At 39.0% G+C, this 19659-nt stretch overlaps 1 protein-coding gene across 1 annotated transcript in view; it reads right to left on the bottom strand.

Moving 5' to 3' along the window:
- Nucleotides 1-7970: 7970 nt before the first annotated feature.
- OSTM1 (osteoclastogenesis associated transmembrane protein 1) overlaps nt 7971-19659 on the bottom strand; it is a 33094-nt gene continuing 21405 nt past the window's right edge. The window contains exons 4-6 of the mRNA XM_025863572.2: nt 17046-17213; nt 14921-15086; nt 7971-10012 (exon numbers count right to left, since the gene is read on the bottom strand). Of these exons, the coding sequence (XP_025719357.1) occupies nt 9957-10012; nt 14921-15086; nt 17046-17213 (390 nt within the window). The 3' untranslated portion in view covers nt 7971-9956. The remainder of the gene's footprint in view (nt 10013-14920; nt 15087-17045; nt 17214-19659) is intronic.

Here is a 19659-nt window from a genome sequence, read left to right on the forward strand (position 1 = left end):
CACCCCCTATTCTCTGGGAAGTTTTGGAAAGGGGCTAGAGATTGAGTTAATAATCAATCATACCTGCATGATGAAGCCTTCATAAAAATCCCCAAAGTATAGGGGATTCACAGTTTCTGGGTTGGTAAACACTTCCACATGTGGGGAGGATGATGCACCCCAACTACACAGGGACAGAAGCTCCTGCACTCGGGATCCTCCTGGACCTCTCTCATGTATCTCTTTATCTGACTGTTCAACTGTATTCTTTATCATATTCTTAATTACATAATAAACTGATAAATATGTGTTTCCCTGTGTTAAGTCATTCTAGCAAATTATCAAATCCAAAAAGAGGGTTGTGAGAACACCGATTATAGTCAGTCCGAAGTATAGGGGACAACATAGGACTTGTGACTGGCATCTGAAAGTGAGAGGTTGGGGCAGTTTTGTGGAATGAAGCCCTTAACCTGTGGGATCTGACACTAACTCCAGCTAGAGTGAAATCAAAAGGAAGCCAGAAAGCTGTACTGTATCTTATTTTGCCCCCGCCTCAAACTCTATTCAGATCACAATTTCCAAACCTGAGCAATCAGTAGACTTTGACTGTTGTGATTTCCTGTCAAGATTTTTGAGTAAATGTGCAAATAAGATCAGAACTGCAGTACAAGAGTATTAACCTGGTAATGTGTTAAGTGGACAGGAAAGAGAGGAGTTGACGGCAGGGAGCAGATACTACAATGCTAATGACAAGTGAGGTATATAGTGGGAGCGGAAGGCAGGTGCCAGGTAGAGATCTACTCCAAAGCACTCAGCAGACTGTTTCCAGGGAACACAGTGGGAAGGGGTTTAAAGTAGGAGTCTACCAATTTGTCTTTTCAAAAAATTGTCTTTCAATTTTGTCTTTGTAGATACTTGTTTCTCTGCCACTCTATAGGATTTTGGCAAGGCTGCCAAGTTGCAGGACTCTGCCTTTTAAACCAATGAACAGAGACATGAGTGTGTGTGTTAGTGGTGGGAACAGCCAAGCATAGAACCCTAGGCCCAGACAATCATAGTACTTCATTCTCTTAGGCACAGTGACTGGTCCGGGGATGGGCAACGTGTGCCCCAGTCTGGGCCAATCAGAGCCCTTTTCTGAGACTTTTCAATTTGGAGCTGGAGGAGAAGGGGTGTTACGTTTTGGAAGTATGTGAATGAGGACTGACAGCAGCCTTTTTTTTTTTTTTTTTACTACATGGAGCGCACCTGTCTGTAGTGGGAAAGAATGAAGGCAACATAGATAAGTGGACAAAGGGTGCATAGGGCAACTAGTTGAGTTCCTGAGTCCAGGCAAACCAGAAATGAGATCACTTCCTGGACTTTCCAGCTATGGAATCCAATAAATCTCCTCTTATGTGTAAGCTAGTTTGAGTTGGGTTTCTGCCATTTGTAATGAAAACAAGTCTGAACTAAAAAAGAAAAAAATATGCTCTTCCTATTAGAAATAGACTTAATAAACACTTATGAGTCCACAGCAAATTCAACTAAATGAATGCTTAAGCACACTGGCATCTAAGAAATATTTATTAGCAAACTATGGACAAATCAAAGGTGTTAGAAGAGTGTCCACGAAAACAGTTTTGCTCATTTTTGTTGTTTTCCTTCTGACACTGGTAGTTTTTGCTTTTGAAATTTAACAGGAAGGAAAACAGATGCATCAGTCAAGAGAGAGGCAATAAAAGGAGGCGTGGGAACAGAGTGATGGAAAAAGGGAATGCGGAGAGATGGCATGCTGTAGTCCTGGCTGCAGTCTGGGAGTCAGGGGACATGGGTCACAGCCCGGGCTTGGCCACTACGGCTCCATCTACCTGGGTAAACTACTTTGACTAGTTGTCATCGCTACACCTGAAAAATAAGGAAGCCTGGAATAAAGGGTGATGAAGGCCCCCCTTGGTTCTAACAGTCTACCGTTCTAGGATAGCCCCTATTTCTGCCAGAAAAATGAAGGAAGCAGGAGACTAGGGTGCTTCATTATTGGATTCACAGCTGTCAAGAGAGTGATCTCAGGTTTCCTAAGAGGTCCAGCTTGGATGTCAGCTGTTCTGACATGCCCACAACAGCCTCAGATCACCCCATGGATGATTGAGGGTCCAGCTTTACCCTGGAGGAGTCAAAATTATTGGGCTCGGCATGGAAGTAGATCCAAGGCAGGGCTCCCTGTTTATAATTCATTAAACAATTCATCTAATTCCTTAGGCAGAGAGGGCAGAACCAACCTAATCTCCCTTTTCTCTCCCCACCCTCTTCCTACCCACTAAGGAATCCTGACCCACACTAAATCCTACCTAGAGGATCATGCCTGGAATCCATCCAACCTAGCAAGTGCAGCCAGCTTGGCAGAGACCTGAGCAAACCAGTTTCACACAAGAAAATTCAATAGCCTGCTATTATCAAAGCCAGGGAAGAAGGGGAGGAACAGTCCCATGTAGCACAGCAGTTTGAGGGGAGAAGCGAGGATGGGAAGAATAGGTAAATAAACAAACAGGGAAAGGAAGCATTATAGGGGTTCCTGCCCAAAAACTGTGGCTGAAGGGTACTCTGTGAGAAGAAAGGAGTTTTCGTCTAGCTCTTTTAAACTGTTTTCCCCATCTCCACCAAAATGGTCAGCAAGAAGTTTCTCAGTTCTTAGAGTTCTGAAAAGACTTGGTACACAGTAGATGCTTAATAAATATTTACCGAGTGGAAAAAAAAATCAGTTGAATGGATGGACAAATCTGTTGGTCACCATGTTCACTCTCTGGAATATGCTCCACAGAGGAGAAAACATGATGAGGATAGGGGACCCTTGCAGGCTCAGCTGAGACTGATAGTCCCCACTGTGGATATCCAGGCAGAGTCATGAAGGGTCACATCACACAGAGGGTGTTTCCTTCAGTCAATGAGCAACTGTTAAACAACATGCCCCTTTGGGCCCAGGACCATGTAGATGCTAGTCCTGGACTTCTAACTGAAGGGACAGTGTTAGCCCATATAGAACAATGATATGAACCATATAAATTGATATTCAGCCTTATATAGGGAGAACTATAATTGCAATTGAACTTCGAAGAAAAGAGAGATGAGTTGGGGCTGGAACAGTCTAGAAAAGCTCCATTGAAGTGGGATTTGACCTTGATGCAGAGAACAGGTGAATGTTCATTCACTTGGGAGGAACTTGGGTTAACATTCTGAACTCTGATCCAACCTGAGTCATCACAGTGCTATTTTCCAGATGCATGGCCAAGCCCCCTTCCAATTTGCCTTCCATAGTCTGCATGGCAGGCAAGATTTCCATCACCATTAGAGCAGAGGGGGGGCCTCACAAAGAGCAGTGCAATTTGAGTGCTGATTAGGCCAACAGGTTTGATTCTGAAGGTTATTATTGCTCCCAGGCTGTAACCTAGACATATAAATTTGCTGCTTCAAATATTCCATCAGGAGAATCGGCTGGGGAGCACTAATCCTAAGTGAAACCATCTTGATTACAAAGGAAGAAACGACACCACCATATCGTTTAACTGCTGAACTTTACAATGAAACACAAAGCAGCATTAAAGTTCTCTGCCTGTAATGCCACGGTTTTAAGCAGTTAATCTTATTTTAGCTGAATGGCATGTTCATTACAGCAAATAAGTAGGTAGTATGTGGGATTACTGAAAGGAAAGATAAATTAAGCCAGTTATGGGCATCATGTTGACTTTTTTTTTAACTGTCTGGTTTAACTTGGTATTTTTCAATAGTCAGATCTAATACATACTCATCTAGCAGAGATTAAGTAGATGGGACTCTTGCCCAGAAAAGGTATTATATACAACTTACGACGCTAGTTTTAAGGGCAGCAATCCATGATACTCAGCAGTATCTGAGTATCCAGATACTGGATACTCCAGCCTGGAATCTTCAGGGCTTAAACTGGAGGGTTCCTGCATGGTAAAATGGCACTTCACTCTTTCCATTAAACATGTTTTCACCATTTATGCTTCTCATGGGCAGCTGAAGGACTTTTCTTCAAGGTCTCAAATATCCTTCTGGGTAGAACTGCTATGAAGATACCTTCCAACATAATGTATGGTGCAGGAAGGTATTTCATCTCATTTACACGTGTTTTCCTCAAGCAAGTATTACTCTTCCTCCAAACACTATTCACTGAACTAGGGGTAAGAGAGGAAAGGGAGATACATAGTCCTGGAACTAGAGAAGATTACAATCGAGTCAGGAGAGGAGGGATAATAATCACCAATATAAGGAACCTAGGAAACAATGTGAGAGGGTGAATAATCAAGTGCCAGTTGCACAGTGCAGTCCATAAGGGGAAAAACGAGTACCTACTGAGCAATATGAATATTGAGCATCACACTGGATATTGAGCATCACACTGTAGGCTCTTCATATACTTAATTTGCACAATAATCTTGTGAGGCCAGTATTACTACCTCCCATTTTCACAGCCCTCCCAAAGTGAAGGCTCAGAGAAGTAAATTGCTTGCCCAAGTAAGGAGAAAAGCAGGAGTTTAAGCCCAGGTCTGATTGATTTTAAAGCCCTTGCTTTCTCTTTTATAGCAAGCTGCTTCCTTAAGAAATACAAAGAGTCAAGGGGCACTTGGGTGGCTCAATTGTTAAGCGTCTGCCTTTGGCTCAGCTCATGATCCCGGGGTCCTGGGATCGAGCCCCACATCGGGTTCCCTGCTCAGCGGGGAGCCTGCTTCTCCCTCTCCCACTCCCCCTGCTTGTGTTCCCTCTGTCACTGTGTCTCTCTCCGTCAAATAAATAAATAAAATCTTAAAAAAAAAAAAATACAAAGAGTCAAGAGCAGAAGAAAATCCTCAAAGATGTAATGAAAGGAATGGAATTGGATCTGAGTCAGAATGTATATTCAGTCCAACTTAAAAGCAACAAAGTTCTTTACCAGTATCTGCTTGATAATCCATTCTACTTCCAGAACAGCCTAAAGAAATCTTTTCAGATAATGCAATGACCTTAAAACATTTTGACTCCAAAAATAATCCCCTCTTGACTTTTATGCCAGTGTTGTTTTCATTCTATTCATTCTTTCATACATATAGATTAATGAATAGAGAGAGAGAATACAGAGACACCCCACAGAATATTATTGTTGTATACAGTCATTATTATTTAAATTTATCCATATATTTTTCCCTTTACATCAATCTTTTCTTCCAATGAGTTTGAGTTGGAAGCCTCTGAGTTTCCATCTAGGCTTATTTTACTCCTGCCTGAAGAACTGTTTTAGTATTTCTTTTAAAATGTAGGCCTGCTTGTGAGAACTTTCTGTCTTTATAGACCTTCTTTCAGCTCATACAGGTTCAGCTGGAACTTGTGCTGGGCAACAGTCTGGACATTGGTGGTGAGCCCAGCCAGGCCTATGTACAGCCAATCACCCATGGGAAAGATCTTCTGGAAGTCCTTGGTCACCACCTTGGACTGGATCCCAAAGCGCCTATTGGCAGCAATGGTCACACAGTTCTTCCCATTCATGGCCATGATGACACCTCCATTATAGGACATAATAGACATGACTGCAGTGTACTGGGACTTCCAATCGCCACAATTCCAGTCAACTTGCTAAGGCCCTCACTGCCTATTTTACCTCTTTGAACGTATTCAACAAACTGCTGAGCAGTTTGCTGTCAAGTAAAAACTTAAAAGAGTTGACAACACAGAAGCAATCAGTGAGTTCTAGTCCCACTTAGGATATAGAAAGACATAAGCACCGCTCCTACAAACTGTTTTGCTTTGGGCAGAGTACAGGAGGAAGAGTAGCAGCCAAAGAAGAAAGAGGGAAAAAAACCTGAAATGTTAACAAAAGCTGAAAGACCAAGTGTGGGCTAATATGACAACTTAGAATCTCTGGGGGCCAGGGATACAAGGCATCTGCCCTATTTGCCGGCACTTTTCCATAGGCCTCCCTGGGTGTAAGAAAGACTGGGGGCAGATCAGGAGAATTGAAAGAGCCTCCCTTTGGTGAGATAAGCAGATGACAACCAGCTACTACTGGGAGAGAGGCATGAAACCCATGTCCATCTTCCACACAAAGAAAAAGCCATCTGCCACTAGAGGAGTGGTACAAAACCTCCCTGTCCCCTAGTCCCAAGAAAAGGTTGACTATGTGGAGGAGGAGTTGAAGCAAAAGCCATCAGATGCTGCAGGAAGGCAGGAAACCCAACTGTCCCCAGGATCCTTCACTGATACAAAGCAGAGTCTGCTACCAGTGAGAGAGGGACAGAAAACTCACTCCCATTTAAGATCTCACCCCATCACAATGAAGAGTCTAAATGCCATGGGGAGAGGGAGGCCCACCCTAAAACTCAAGAGCCCAGAAGCTGCATGAGACTGTCTGCCCCAACCATAAGCCTTGCACAAAGAAACCAGCAACAGAACTCTATAGCAGAGGGAGGGACAGGACCATGGAGAGAGATCTCAGTTGTTGCACAGGTATGCACAGTCGGCTGAAAGCTGAAGGCGAACTAGGAACACTGAGAAAAACTCTCTGGCATTTCAGGCCACACACCAAACACAAAGTAGCAGCAGTCCACCACTGGAGGAATTTGAAACCTATAATATACTGAAGGTAATGATATTAACAATAAAACCCAAACCCAGATGAACTACTGGTAGGAGATACTCAGTTTACTCCATACTAATAGCCTGATAGAAAGGTTTGCCCATTTGCAGGTATGAATACTATTTTATCTCAGTTTCTACTGTTCTTTTCCATGCAATGTCTGGCATTTAATCAAAAATTATAAGACAAATTAAAAATGAAGAAGAAAATGACAATATTGTCAAGAGATAAAGTGGTCAACAGAACTAGATCCAGAGATGGCCCAGATACTGATACTATCCAACAGGAACTTCAAAATAACTGTGATTAAAATACTAAAGGATCTGGGGCACCTGGGTGGCTCAGTTGGTTGAGCAGCCAGCTCTTGGTTTCGGCTCAGATTATGATCTTAGAGTCCTGGGATCAAGCCCTATGTCAGGCTCCACGCTCAGTGGGGAGTCTGCTTGAGGATTCACTCTCTCCCTCCCACTTGCACTTGTGCTCTCTCTTTCTCTCTCTCTCAAATAAATAAGTCTTTAAAAAAAAAACAAAATACTGGGGTGCCTGGGTGGCTCAGTCAGTTGAGCAACTGCCTCTTCACTTCAGCTCAGGTCATGATCTCAGAGTTGTGAAACTGAGCCCCATGTCGGGCTTTGTGCTCAGCAGGGAGTCTGCTTGAGATTCTTTCCCTCTCCCTCTGCCCCTCCCCCTGTTCATTCTCTCTCTCTCTCAAATAAATAAAATCTTAAAAAAAAAAAGGAATGATCTAAACTGAAATGCAAAGAGAAAGTCAGAGTGAAATAGAAGAGTGCATCCAATAGAGCTGTGGGACAATATCACATCACCTAACAAATCTAACTGGAATCCCAGAAGGAGATGAGAGAGAGAAGAGGGCAGAAGTATATTTGATAGTAGAATAGCTGAGAATTTTCCAAAATTAACAAAAGACAACAAAAAGATCCAAGAGGCTCAGAGAATCCCAAGGAGAATACAAAGAAAAATATACCTACACACATCATAGCAAAACTGCTGAAAATCAAAAATTAAGAGGAAATCTCAAAGGTAGCCAAAAAACAACAAAAACATTACATGTAGAAGAACAAATATAAGAATTATAGCAGACCTCTCAGAAACTCAGAAGTTTTAAAAATGCATTTAAAAATCAAATATGGCTTGGGATGTCTGGGTGGCTCAGTCAGTTAAGCGTCCGACTCTTGATTTTTGGCTCAGGTCACGATCTTGGGGTTGTAAGACCATGCCTTGCACTGGGCTCCATGCTGAGCATGGAGCCTGCTTAGGATTCTTTCTCTCTCCCTCCTCTTCTGCCCCTCCCCCCACTTGCTCTCTGCCCCTCTCTCTCTTTCAAAGCAGAACAAAGCAAAAAACAAAAACAAATACGGCACTGCAATTTCCTTAAATTACTTCCTTTATTTCAAAGTGTCAAAAAGCTAAAGATGATCTAATGCACACATATATGCTATGTGTCTCAGAATTTAAAACTAGGCAAAGAATTTTTCAGTATGACTAAAAAATGAAGTATTTACACATTTTAGTATAATGCTTAATACTTATTTTTGAAATCTATTGTTGATGCTACTTCTAAAGAGCAATGATTCAACCAGAAAAATAGTCAAGGTTGTTTTTTCTCTTCTAAAGTGCTTATTAGCAACCATATTCAAAAGCAATGGTTTTTAGAAATATGTAACATTGAAAGGTGATCAGAGTCACTACTTACAGATTCAAATATGCCATTTTGTAACTCTGCATATATAAACTGGTTTTATCTGCATTAATGAAAGATTGCTTTCAATGGCCCTCAACTATATGCTTCAAATCAAGACAGTGCTATTAGTATCAGCAGCATGAACAGTGACCGTGGAATAAACCCCAGCACATTTTAAATGGATCACAGCATACTAGAAAAACTGTAACAGCTTTTGGATATGTTACATATCCAAAGATGAGCCTTCTTGTTCACTCTGCATATACAGTAAACATTTAAAAAAATTAAACACTTTCTTGTCTCATTATAGAGCATTTTATAGTATACAAAGGGATTAAAATTATTGTACTATTTAACCTAACCCTTATTTCTCATACTCTCAACATTTAAAACAAAGCCTATTTTCACCCAGAAAGCAAGAAGGAATTAACAAATGAAATGCCTAACACTAAAAACCTGAGGAAAAAAAGCTATGCCCAATTCTGAAATGAAGTTTTTTTAAAAAAAGTTGATATAAACATTCCAAAATAGAATTTGTTTTCTGATAGTGAAATATCTGACTTCATTTCTATCATATCACATTTATCTGTTTAAATAATTTAGAAAAAAATAAGCATCTTAACCTAACTGCTTTCTGCATCAGACTCTCATCTTCACTCATGCCCTCAACATGAACCATTCAACAGTCTTATAGTGAGCATCCCCTCAGGTCCTTTCCTATCTATTTTCTGGGCCTTCAGTTTTTTTTACCCTTCCTTTCTCTCCCCTCCAAAAATCTCCATATAACCCAAGAGAATCTGCATTAAAAAAAAAAAAAATCACAACTTAAATATATTGTGATAATGCTATCTATGTTTGATTTAAAGTAGTAATAAATTATAAATTGCCAAATAACTTAATGTAATTCACAATGCAAATCCCTGGTAGAAAAAGAATCTATCTTGCCCTGAATATAATACAGCAGTCCAGTGATTTCAAATTACTTATGAAATAAAGGCAAAAATAAGGTGCAAAATATATTTATAAAAGTTAAGTAAGAAATCAGTTACCACAAATCTTTTTACAAAGATAAATGTAATGTGCCTTCCTGCTTCTAAAAATTGTCTAGGGAAGTTTATAATTAGTGGTTTCAAAAATGACTTTAAGGGAACTACAGATTGAATTACATATTATTTGTAATGTGTGACATATTAAATATATATGTAACAATAATACTGCAATGGTGAATTTAAATTAATCTTTGGACCGGCTACTTTTGGCAAGTATATTTCTTTTTCCAAAGTCTTTGCCATAACTGATTAATTTTTAAATGTTAGTTTTCAAAAACTTTGCTACTTAAGTACTACATTAATAAGGAGATACCAGGAGTCTCAAATAGTAATAATATGCCTACAAAATAAAACAAAGATTGTTCTTGCATCTTTTGTTATTATAACAAATACACTTTAAAATAGATGACATTGCTAGGCCTAGAAATTAAAAATACCCAAACCCTTAAAAAAAGGATGGAAAGGAAAGAAAAATGGGAAATTCTTATTTAAAAATAAATCTGAAGTCCTTGCATTTCTTAGGGAACTTGAGTTGTCGAATCAGTTCATCCTCTTTTGGACCAAGTTGTATCTTCCACCATTCATCCATGGAATATGACGTTAATTCTCCATCTTGTAGATTTCAGTTTGAATTTTCTTGAATGTTTGCAAAGCTGGTACTGGACTTGAGACGTTTGGCTAGATAAATCAAAAGTATTATATTTTAACTTAAATTCTCTAAACATAATTATTCATTATTTTTATGTAAACTATAGTATTTATTAACTCTGTTTGAATCAGAATAGATTCAATCTTCCAAGAATTATAACTTATGCCTATTTTCTTCTACCAATCTCAAAAAACATAACTTTGCTTGAAGCCACACATGACTTTGTTAGAAGCAGTACCAAATAAAACAGACCTAATTTATATCATCTTGAACATCATAATCTCAAATATGTAATGTAAGAGTAGTCTACTTAAAAAATGGAAGTGCTATAAGGTACAATAATAAAATGATGTATTTAAAAGTCTAAGTTAGAGGGCACCTGGGTGGCTCAGATGGTTAAGCGTCTGCCTTTGGCTCAGGTCATGATCCCAGAGTCCTGGGATCGAGTCCTGCATCAGGCTCCCTGCTCTGCGGGGAGCCTGCTTCTCCCTCTCCCTCTGCCTCTGCCTCTCTCTCTCTCTCTGACTCTCATGAATAAGCAGTAAATCCCAAAAAAAAAAAAAAAAAGTCTAAGTTAGAAATCCAAATCTAGATTTCTCTTAAAATAATTCTATAATGTCAAAAAACTGTCAAAAAAAGTTGAAAAAAAATTTAAATGGCTTACAAAGTTGTATTATACATACATGCACAGACACACACACAAATATATATGGCTGTTAATAAAATATGTACAATTTTGATTATGATGCTAATGGAACTGAGTCATTAGGGTTAGTAAAGAAAATCATGCTATTTCACTTGGTAATGTCTGTGCTTATAGTTAAACATGAATGTTTCTCATGTTCCAGAAATGAAAAACAACTATGGCATAGTAAAAGTATCTTACTTTGGCTAACTAGGAATCTCTCTACTTTAGAGGTTTTCAACATGAGAGTAGAGGTTGTGATTTAGAAGGTCTGCAAAGGGACCCAGGCATCTGCTTTTCTGTTTTGCTTTAAAGCTCTGCAGACAATTCTGATATGTGCTCAAGGATGAAAACCAGTCTCTGCTGGTTTTCACTCTAAGTGCAAGAGGACAACATGACTTTCTGGACCAGTGTATTGCTTCAGCTAAACTAAAGGGCAACTTAACCTAAAAAACAGTCTAAGCTAGAAGTCTACTCTTAAGCTTCCTATGGATTTGGAAGGCAAACTAAATCAAGAGGGCTTTTTTATTATTATTATGCTGTTTAAAACCCCTAGAAGTAATCGAGTTTCTTACCAATTACCAAATTTATTAAACTAACCAGGTGGCAATACCAATGAGTGTATATACCTACAACTTCCTTGCTTCCTTATTCTCTGATAAATCCCTACATCCTTCAAAATTCTACCCCAGAGGATACTAAAAAAATAAAAAATAAAACAATTCTACCCAAGAGATCATCATCTAATGATGAATTCCAACATCCCTAATGCAGAGTTAGTCTTTTTTCTCTGTGGTCCAACCACACTGTATGCCTCTACTACATTTGTTGTAGTAATTGGATTATGGTCAGTGTGTTCTTTGAGGGCATATATTGTGCCTTGTTCCTTGTTTTAATCCCTAATTCCTACCATAGGACTTAATGTATGGGGGCATATAAAATTGTGGCATAAAGAAAAGTAAGTAACAATGCCCATGAGGTAACAGCACAAGAACTGTTTGCTTACATGAGCATTTTCTTAAATTCATAAATCAATTCATAAACAATGCTTCCAGGAAACATTAATAGGTATCATGCAAAAGTTCTATTGTCAAGTTTTGGGAATGTAATCTTAGAGCCTTTAATTTATATTCAGGTACATTATAAAGATCATAAAAAGGAATTTCACAGGACTAGTATTTTAAGGAACACACTCTAGGAAATGCTACCATTAAATATAATATTCCTTTATTCAACAAGTATTTTTGAGCACCTACTATAGGCCTGGTACTTTCTAGATGCTGGTGATACAGTGATGAACAAGATAAACAAAATCTTTATTCTGATAGAGCTTACAGCTGAATCAACCGTAAGAGATAAACAAAGAAGGAGAGACAAACAAATAAGGTGGAAAATAAATGAAAAAGTTAATTTAAAAAGTAATTAAGTATCATTAAAGAAAGATGACAGATATGGGAGAATTAAAAGAAGGATGTATTCTTAGGATGGGGGTCATAAAAGGTAACTTTGAGTAAGTAATCTTTTTTTTTAACATTAGTGATGATTTTTTTTGTTTTATTTTTTGTTATGTTAATCACCATACATTACATCATTAGTTTTTAATGTAGTGTTCCATGATTCATTGTTTGTGCGTAATACCCAGTGCTCCATGCAGAACGTGCCTTCTTTAATACCCATCAGCAGGCTAACCCATCCCCCCACCCCCCTCCCCTGTAGAACCCTCAGTTTGTTTTTCAGAGTCTATCATCTCTCATGGTTCGTCTCCCCCTCCGATTTCTCCCCCTTCATTCTTCCCCTCCTGCTATCTTCTTTTTTTTTTCTTAACATATATTGCATTATTTGTTTCAGAGGTACAGATCTGTGATTCAACAGTCTTGCACAATTCACAGCGCTCACCATAGCACATACCCTCCCCATGAGTAAGTAATCTTTGACCTAAGACCTGGATGTCAAGGAGCCAGTCAAGGAAAGTAGGGAGGGCCAGTACAAGAGCTTTGGGAAAGGGGCAGTGTGAATGAGTCTGGGTTTGAGAGGAGCAGGAAGAAGGCCAGGCTGCCTACATACAGCATCATGAACAAAGAAAGGAGAGGGTACAGTGAGTTTAGAAAGGTAGATGGGGGGCCAGGTGACACATAGCTTAGAAATAAGTTTCAATTTTATTCTAGATGCAACAGGAACACATGAAGGGTTTCAAGTGGGAGAAAAGCATAGTAAGATTTGTGTTTTAAAAATTACTCTAGGGGCACCTGGATGGCTCAGTCATTAAGCGTCTGCCTTTGGCTCAGGTCATGATCCCAGGGTCCTGGGATCGAGCCCCGCATCGGGCTCCCTGCTCAGCGAGAAGTCTGCTTCTCCCTCTCCCACTCCCCCTGCTTGTGTTCCCTCTCTCGCTGTGTCGAAATAAATCAAAAAAATCTTTTTAAAAAAAAATTACTCTAGACACTATATGGAGAATGGATTGTAGTGGGTCAAAAAAATGGAAGCAGGGACACCAGTTAAGGGACTCCTGCATGGGAGGATAAGAGATGGGATGGCTTAGGGAAGAGTATTATCAGTGGAGATAGAGAAAAGATAATTTAAGATATATTTTTGGAAGCAGGGCTATCAGTACTTGCTGATGGAGTAAAATGGGGTGGGGGAGAGAATATGGGAAGGGGGAAATAAAGAAAAGAATTAAGAAATTAAAGATAACAAGGTTTGTGGCTTGTACAAACAGATGGATGGTGGTGATTTAGAAAACAAACATACAAAAACCCCAATCGGAAGCAGTAAATATCTTCCACAGAGTTAAATTATTTGCAAGATAAATAAGATGCTAAACTTTAAAAGTACACCAAGTCCTGAAAAACGAAGTTTCTCAATAGTGAGGTCCCTGCAGTACTTTGTTATTATTCTAGATAAGTGCTTTTAGGACTGAGTTATTACCTATTTTACAGAATGCTAGCAATCTCTGAAAAGCTTTACTAAATACCCTCATATTAAAGACTCTCCCCTCTATTAGCTAGCTTTTCAAGGTGACAAAACATTACAAATTCAGTTCAAACTAATCTGCAAGTAACCTTTTTTTTAATTAGATGTATTAGAAGTGAGGTTAAATAAACTACGAAGAAAGGCTAGAAAGAAATTTATAAGGGAGGGCTGCGTGCCTGGGTGGCTTAGCCAGTTAAGCGTCCAATTCTTGATTTTGGCTCAGGTCATGATCTCAGGGTTATGATATCAAGCCCCATGTCAGTGCAGAGTCTGCTTGAGATTCTCTCTCCCTCTCCCTCTGACCCTCCCCTTACTCCCGCCCCCACCCCACTAGTGCTCTCTCTCTAAAATAGGTAAGGGGCGCCTGGGTGGCTCAGTCGTTAAGCGTCTGCCTTCAGCTCAGGTCATGGTCCCAGGGTCCTGGGATCCAGTCCCGCATCGGGCTCGAGAAGCCTGCTTCTCCTTCCCCGACTCACCCTGCTTATGTTCCCTCTCTTGCTGTGTCTCTCTCTGTCAGATAAATAAATAAAATCTTTAAAAAATAAAATAGGTAAAATCTTTAAAAAAAAAAGAAATTTATAAGGTAAAGAATTTTTATTTCATAGATTCCTAGGCTAGGAATAATATTTAAAAGAAAAAAAAAGCCTAACTTTTTCTATAAAAGACATTCTCTATTTTGAAAAATTAAAATTACTAAGGGATAAGCCCATATCTTCATTCTGATAATAAGAAACCATGACACTTAGAAGCCACTCTTCTTCAGCTAGATGGGATTTTCTAGTTTGTGCTTTTTCTGCTCTGCCCTATTTGATGCGGAATATGTATTCAGCACACTCTGTATGTCAAGTAATGATCTTGCAACTATGATTCCAATTTGTTCATAAATCATCTGTGTGCTCACCATAGTTTCTCCCTGCCTTTTAGATGGCTTTCTAGGTGGCTCTGCCATGGCTTTGATGGGCCTAAGAGCTATTTACCTCTCCCTACTATGGCCATTTCAAGCCTGCAAAACCTTTGTTGCTATTCTTCTGTTGCTGCCAGCCTTATTCCAAGCTTTCTCAATTAAAATATCCGGAAGATACCGTGTGTTGACTTTTGATTATCTATAATTATAAACTTCTTACACATCTCTTCCATTAGTAAGTGTAACTGCAAAATTTGAAGCAAAGAGCTGTTTTAGCTTAATACAGTTTGAGTTTTCAGAGTATACATCATTTCTAAAACAGGCCTAAGTGTTTAAAATACAGGTGTTAGCTAAATAAAGTTGTAAAAAGGAACTTACGTAGAATGAGTTTGCGTTTCTTTTGCTCCGAATGAAGAAAGCTACTAAGGTAAAAGACAACGGGTAGAAAGAGAATGAACACAGAAACAGCAATGACAGGCACTGTGTCACTGCACGGGACTGAACAATTGAAAGTTCGACTCCAAAGTTTTCGAGTAATGTTCATCTGGAACAATAACAAATAAAATTTTTTTATTTTACATTTAATTTGTCTTCAATTCATATAATTGTTTTATTAACATAGCAGGCATCCAGAATTTAGACTACATATACATCCCTAAAAAAATCTACTGATAGTTGAAGACAATTTCTTAAATTAGCTGGTTCACAGTCATTATATAAGTTTATATCCATACAGAAATTTCATATTCTAAATTCAAAACACCGTCCAAGGAATGCCAACATTTCATAGATCTCAGAGAACCTGTATCATATGAATATTGTTCGACCATGCTTCATTCATTAAAAAAGACTGAAAAGGGTAATTATGTGAGGTGATGGGTGTGTTAATTAACTCGACTGTGGGAATCCTTTCACAATGTGTGTGTATATCAAATTATCACACTGTACACTTTAAATATATTACAATTTTGTCAATTATACTCCAGTAAAACTGGGGGGAGGAGGCTCACAAAAACAAACAAAAATTTTTTTCTTATGTTACATATGTAATCTCACTGAGCTTGTTGCAATATTTTTAGAATGGAAATAAAAATATCAACTAAATACAGCTTCTCTTCAAGAGATGATATCTATGAAATGTTTAATTCATTACCTAAGATATTATGAAAGAGTCACATGGCAAACAATTTTTTAAGTACATAATATCTAATGAGTCATGGAAACTTTATTAGATAATATCTTATTTAGCAGCATACATTAAAAACAGACATCTGGGGGCAGCAATATCTCATTTTAATTGAGCTCATGGTTTCTATCAAACATGCTAAGTGATATAAGGAAACTATCAAATTTAATGTAGAAAAATGTTCTTGCCTGAATTTTGTTTGAGATTTGGTTTGCAAGGGGTGCTTTGTATGTTTACTGTTAAGTTTTGCTTATTATAAGAAGGATGTTCTAAAACAGGTGGTCATGTTGATTTCCTGTGTAGTCCAACTTATGTCAGAGAATCAATATTCATTTTTCTTCATTTTAAAAAATTATGAAATAGACTATTAGTCTTAAAATATATATGTAGTATTTATTGAAGCCTACTGGAAGCCAGGTAATAATCCAGACATTAGAGCAGTAAAAAACCAAAAACCCCCATGGTGCACCCATTTTAAGTTTGATAATAAGTGCTTTTTACCATGTCGAATATTAGTGATACACTATAGTTCACTCTGAGCTGTTATTCATATTCATCATTCTCAACCATTAGGTTTATCAATTTGGACCGTAAACTCTCTTTGAGCCCATAATTCCTATTTCCTTTGAGGTCTCAAAACTCAGGGCACCATAGTCCCATAAAAAGGCATGATCGCCATCTAGTGGTGTCCCATGGAAGGCAACCTATACAATGGAGGAAAAGGCTTTTTTTGTTGACCATTCAATCAATACACATTGCTAACAGGCCCACTATATGCTAGGCACTTTTCCAAATACTGAACAGTAAACAAAAAAGGACGTGAGGTCCTTGTCTTCATGTAGCTTATATTTTAGTGAGGGGTGACAGACTATAAAAAAGTAAATTAAAATTTTCAGATGATAATAAAGAATAAAAGCAATGGGATAGGAAGTAATTAAGAAATGGTTTCAGAAACACATGATAGCAAACCAGAGACTTCTTTAATCTGGAACAAGTGCACAAGAAACTGAAATGTAAACATATAACACCAATGGCTCTGAAAAGGACACTTATCATCAAACTTAAAAGATCAAATGTACCAAACTCAACTTATTTATGAAGTACTTGATTAGTGTCCATTTTAGTTTGACAGACCAGGATATTCTAAAACTTTACTACTTATAACCAGTTATTTCTAGTTGAAGACAACATAGGCAGATTCCAATATACCTCTAAAGGGGATAATGATACTAAAGGCACAATCAACAACACTGCAAAATATATATCATATCAGAAGTAAATTACTTAACATAATAAAAAAAGAGGTAAATTACTTACTGCATCTTCCACATCAATGCATAAATGTGTTCCAGATTCAGCCTTATTCTCAAGTTCATTCATTTTTTGCATTTCATTGTACAAACTACTCAGAGTTTTGTATGCTTCACGACAGTTTTTGCACACTTCTGAATAATTCCTTAACTGCAGAAGACTGTGAATGTTCCCCTAAAAGGCACATGTAATACATACAATAAAACATTACATCTCTTTAACATAAGCTATTTGCTGTCCTAGAGGACAGAAACAATATAGCATGTTCACGTGCTAAGCTGTGATGTTAGACAGGTTAATAAATCACTCTGAGCTTCAGTTTTATCATCTATAATATATTGCTAACCACTACTTGTATTATAGGTCTCAAGGACTAGAAACCTGGTATGAAAAGCAAGCATACAGCAAAAACCAGGGGTACCTGGGTGGCAAAGTCAGTTAAGCATCTGACTCTTGGCTTTGGCTCAGGTCATGATCTCAGGATCCTGGGATCAAGCCCTGCCGCAGGCTCCGCGTGGAGCCTGCTTGAGATTCTCTCTCTCCCTCTTGCCCTCCCACTCGTGCTCTCTTTTTAAAATAAATAAAATCTTTTTTTTTAAAGATTTTATTTATTTATTTGACAGAGACACAGCGAGAGAGGGAACATAAGCAGGGGGAGTGGGGGAGGGAGAAGCAGGCCCCCCACCCAGCAGGGAGCCTGATGCAGGGCTCGATCCCAGGACCCTGGGACCATGACCCGGGCCGAAGGCAGACACCCAACGACTGAGCCATCCAGGCACCCCTAAAATAAATCTTAAGAAGGAAGGAAGGAAGGGAGGGAGGAAGGGAGGGAGGGAGGGAGGGAGGGAGGGAGGGAGGGAGGGAGGGAGGGAAGGAGGGAGGGAGGGAGGGAAGGAAGGAAGGAAGGAAGGAAGGAAGCAAGCAAGCAAGCCACCGTACTAGCCACTGGTAACAGAGAACAATAGCTCAGACACCAAATTACTAAAGCCTAAATACCAAAAATTTCCTAAATCATCTGGTAATTTACATGTCTGCTCTTATCTATCCTACTCTCACAGAATAAATAAAATATGCCCTTGCCTGGGCTGACTTCAACACTGAACTCTGCCTTATTGAGACAGAAGGGACTTTATTAAAGGGGAAGGAAAAGGCACCAAATTTACATCCCCACTCCACCCTCTTATCCCAAGGCTTATAATCCAGGCCCCTCTAGTCAACAAAAAGGGACTAATGCCAAAGAATTATATGACCTAACATGAAGGTAGTGGATATAACATATAAGATATTATATTACTGAATCTCAACCTTTTCCACTTCCCAGACCGACATTTGTCTTTTCAAGAACAAGTTTGCTAACCAGTCAGTTCACATTCTTGCTTTCTATTCCCCTTATTCTTTACCTTATAGCCTAAAGAAATGGGATTAACTGAATATTTGAATGAAAGACAAAAGGAAAAATTAAAGGAATTAAACTGATATAGCCCCCACAATGTTACCCTCACCATCTATTTGACAGAGAAACTAAGTCTCCTTAGTTCTGCCACAAGAATTAGCACATGGTCTGTTTCTCACAGAACAATGGTGCATTTAGCTAAATGTGTTCAATCAAACATTGAGCACAGAACCTTGATGGGGGAATGTAATTTAGCCATTGATATGAAAATTTAAAATGCACATATCTTTTGACAGAGTAACTTCATTTCTAGTCATCTACCAGACAGGTGAAGTCATACAAATACTCCAAGTTATATGAAAAAAGACATGTCTGTAATAGTAAAATACTGAACCAAACAAAAATCCCCATCAACAGAGGGCCTGACTGAATAAACGGTGGCATAGCCAAAAGATAAAAAGCTTTGCAGTGTTTAAAAGGAATGAGGAAGGACGCCTGGGTGGCTCAGTCGGTTAAGCGTCTGCCTTCGGCTCAGGGCATGATCCCAGGGTCCTGGGATCGAGTCCCGCGCATCGGGCTCCCTGCTTGGCGGGAAGCCTGCTTCTCCCTCTGCCTCTGCCTCTCTGTCTCTCATGAATAAATAAATAAAATCTTTAAAAAAAAAAATAAAAGGAATGAGGAAGTAGGATTCTGGGAAGAGGATGAAACAGCACGTGCCTTGTGTCCTGACTTCTTTACCCAAGAGATTCAAGGAAAGAAAGGTAAATCCAGGCACTTGAATAGCACCTAAAATATAAAGGTGTGACACACAGTCTTATCCCAGGAAGGCTGAATTATAATACAAGCTACAATACCAGTGCCAGGGAAACTGACCAGAACCACAGTCTCTTTGAACCTCTATCCTCTGCACCCACCCACTGTCCTCTAGAGATGCAACAGGCTAGAATGATAGCCCTACCTTTCTAGCAGATCCATCCACAAAAAAGTCTTTCCACAGGCGCCAAGACAGTACGGGTTTCCAGAGAAGCCATCTGCAAATACTTACTACTCCAAATGGATCTGGTCTGGAATTTAAACCCACATCCCAGCCCAGTCACTGAGCGTGGAGCCACTGCCACAGCCCATGTCACCAATGTCATTGCTACCATTGAAAGAGGACTTTGGCTGCCTCCCTTTTGACTCCAACTTTTTAGTTGGGTTTTTCTTTCCCGTTTATCTCTTGGCTCA

Source organism: Callorhinus ursinus, unplaced genomic scaffold (genome assembly GCF_003265705.2).
Source record: "Callorhinus ursinus isolate GAN/ISIS: 27379988/994484 unplaced genomic scaffold, GSC_fseal_2.0 scaffold6, whole genome shotgun sequence".
Lineage (NCBI taxonomy): Eukaryota > Metazoa > Chordata > Mammalia > Carnivora > Otariidae > Callorhinus > Callorhinus ursinus.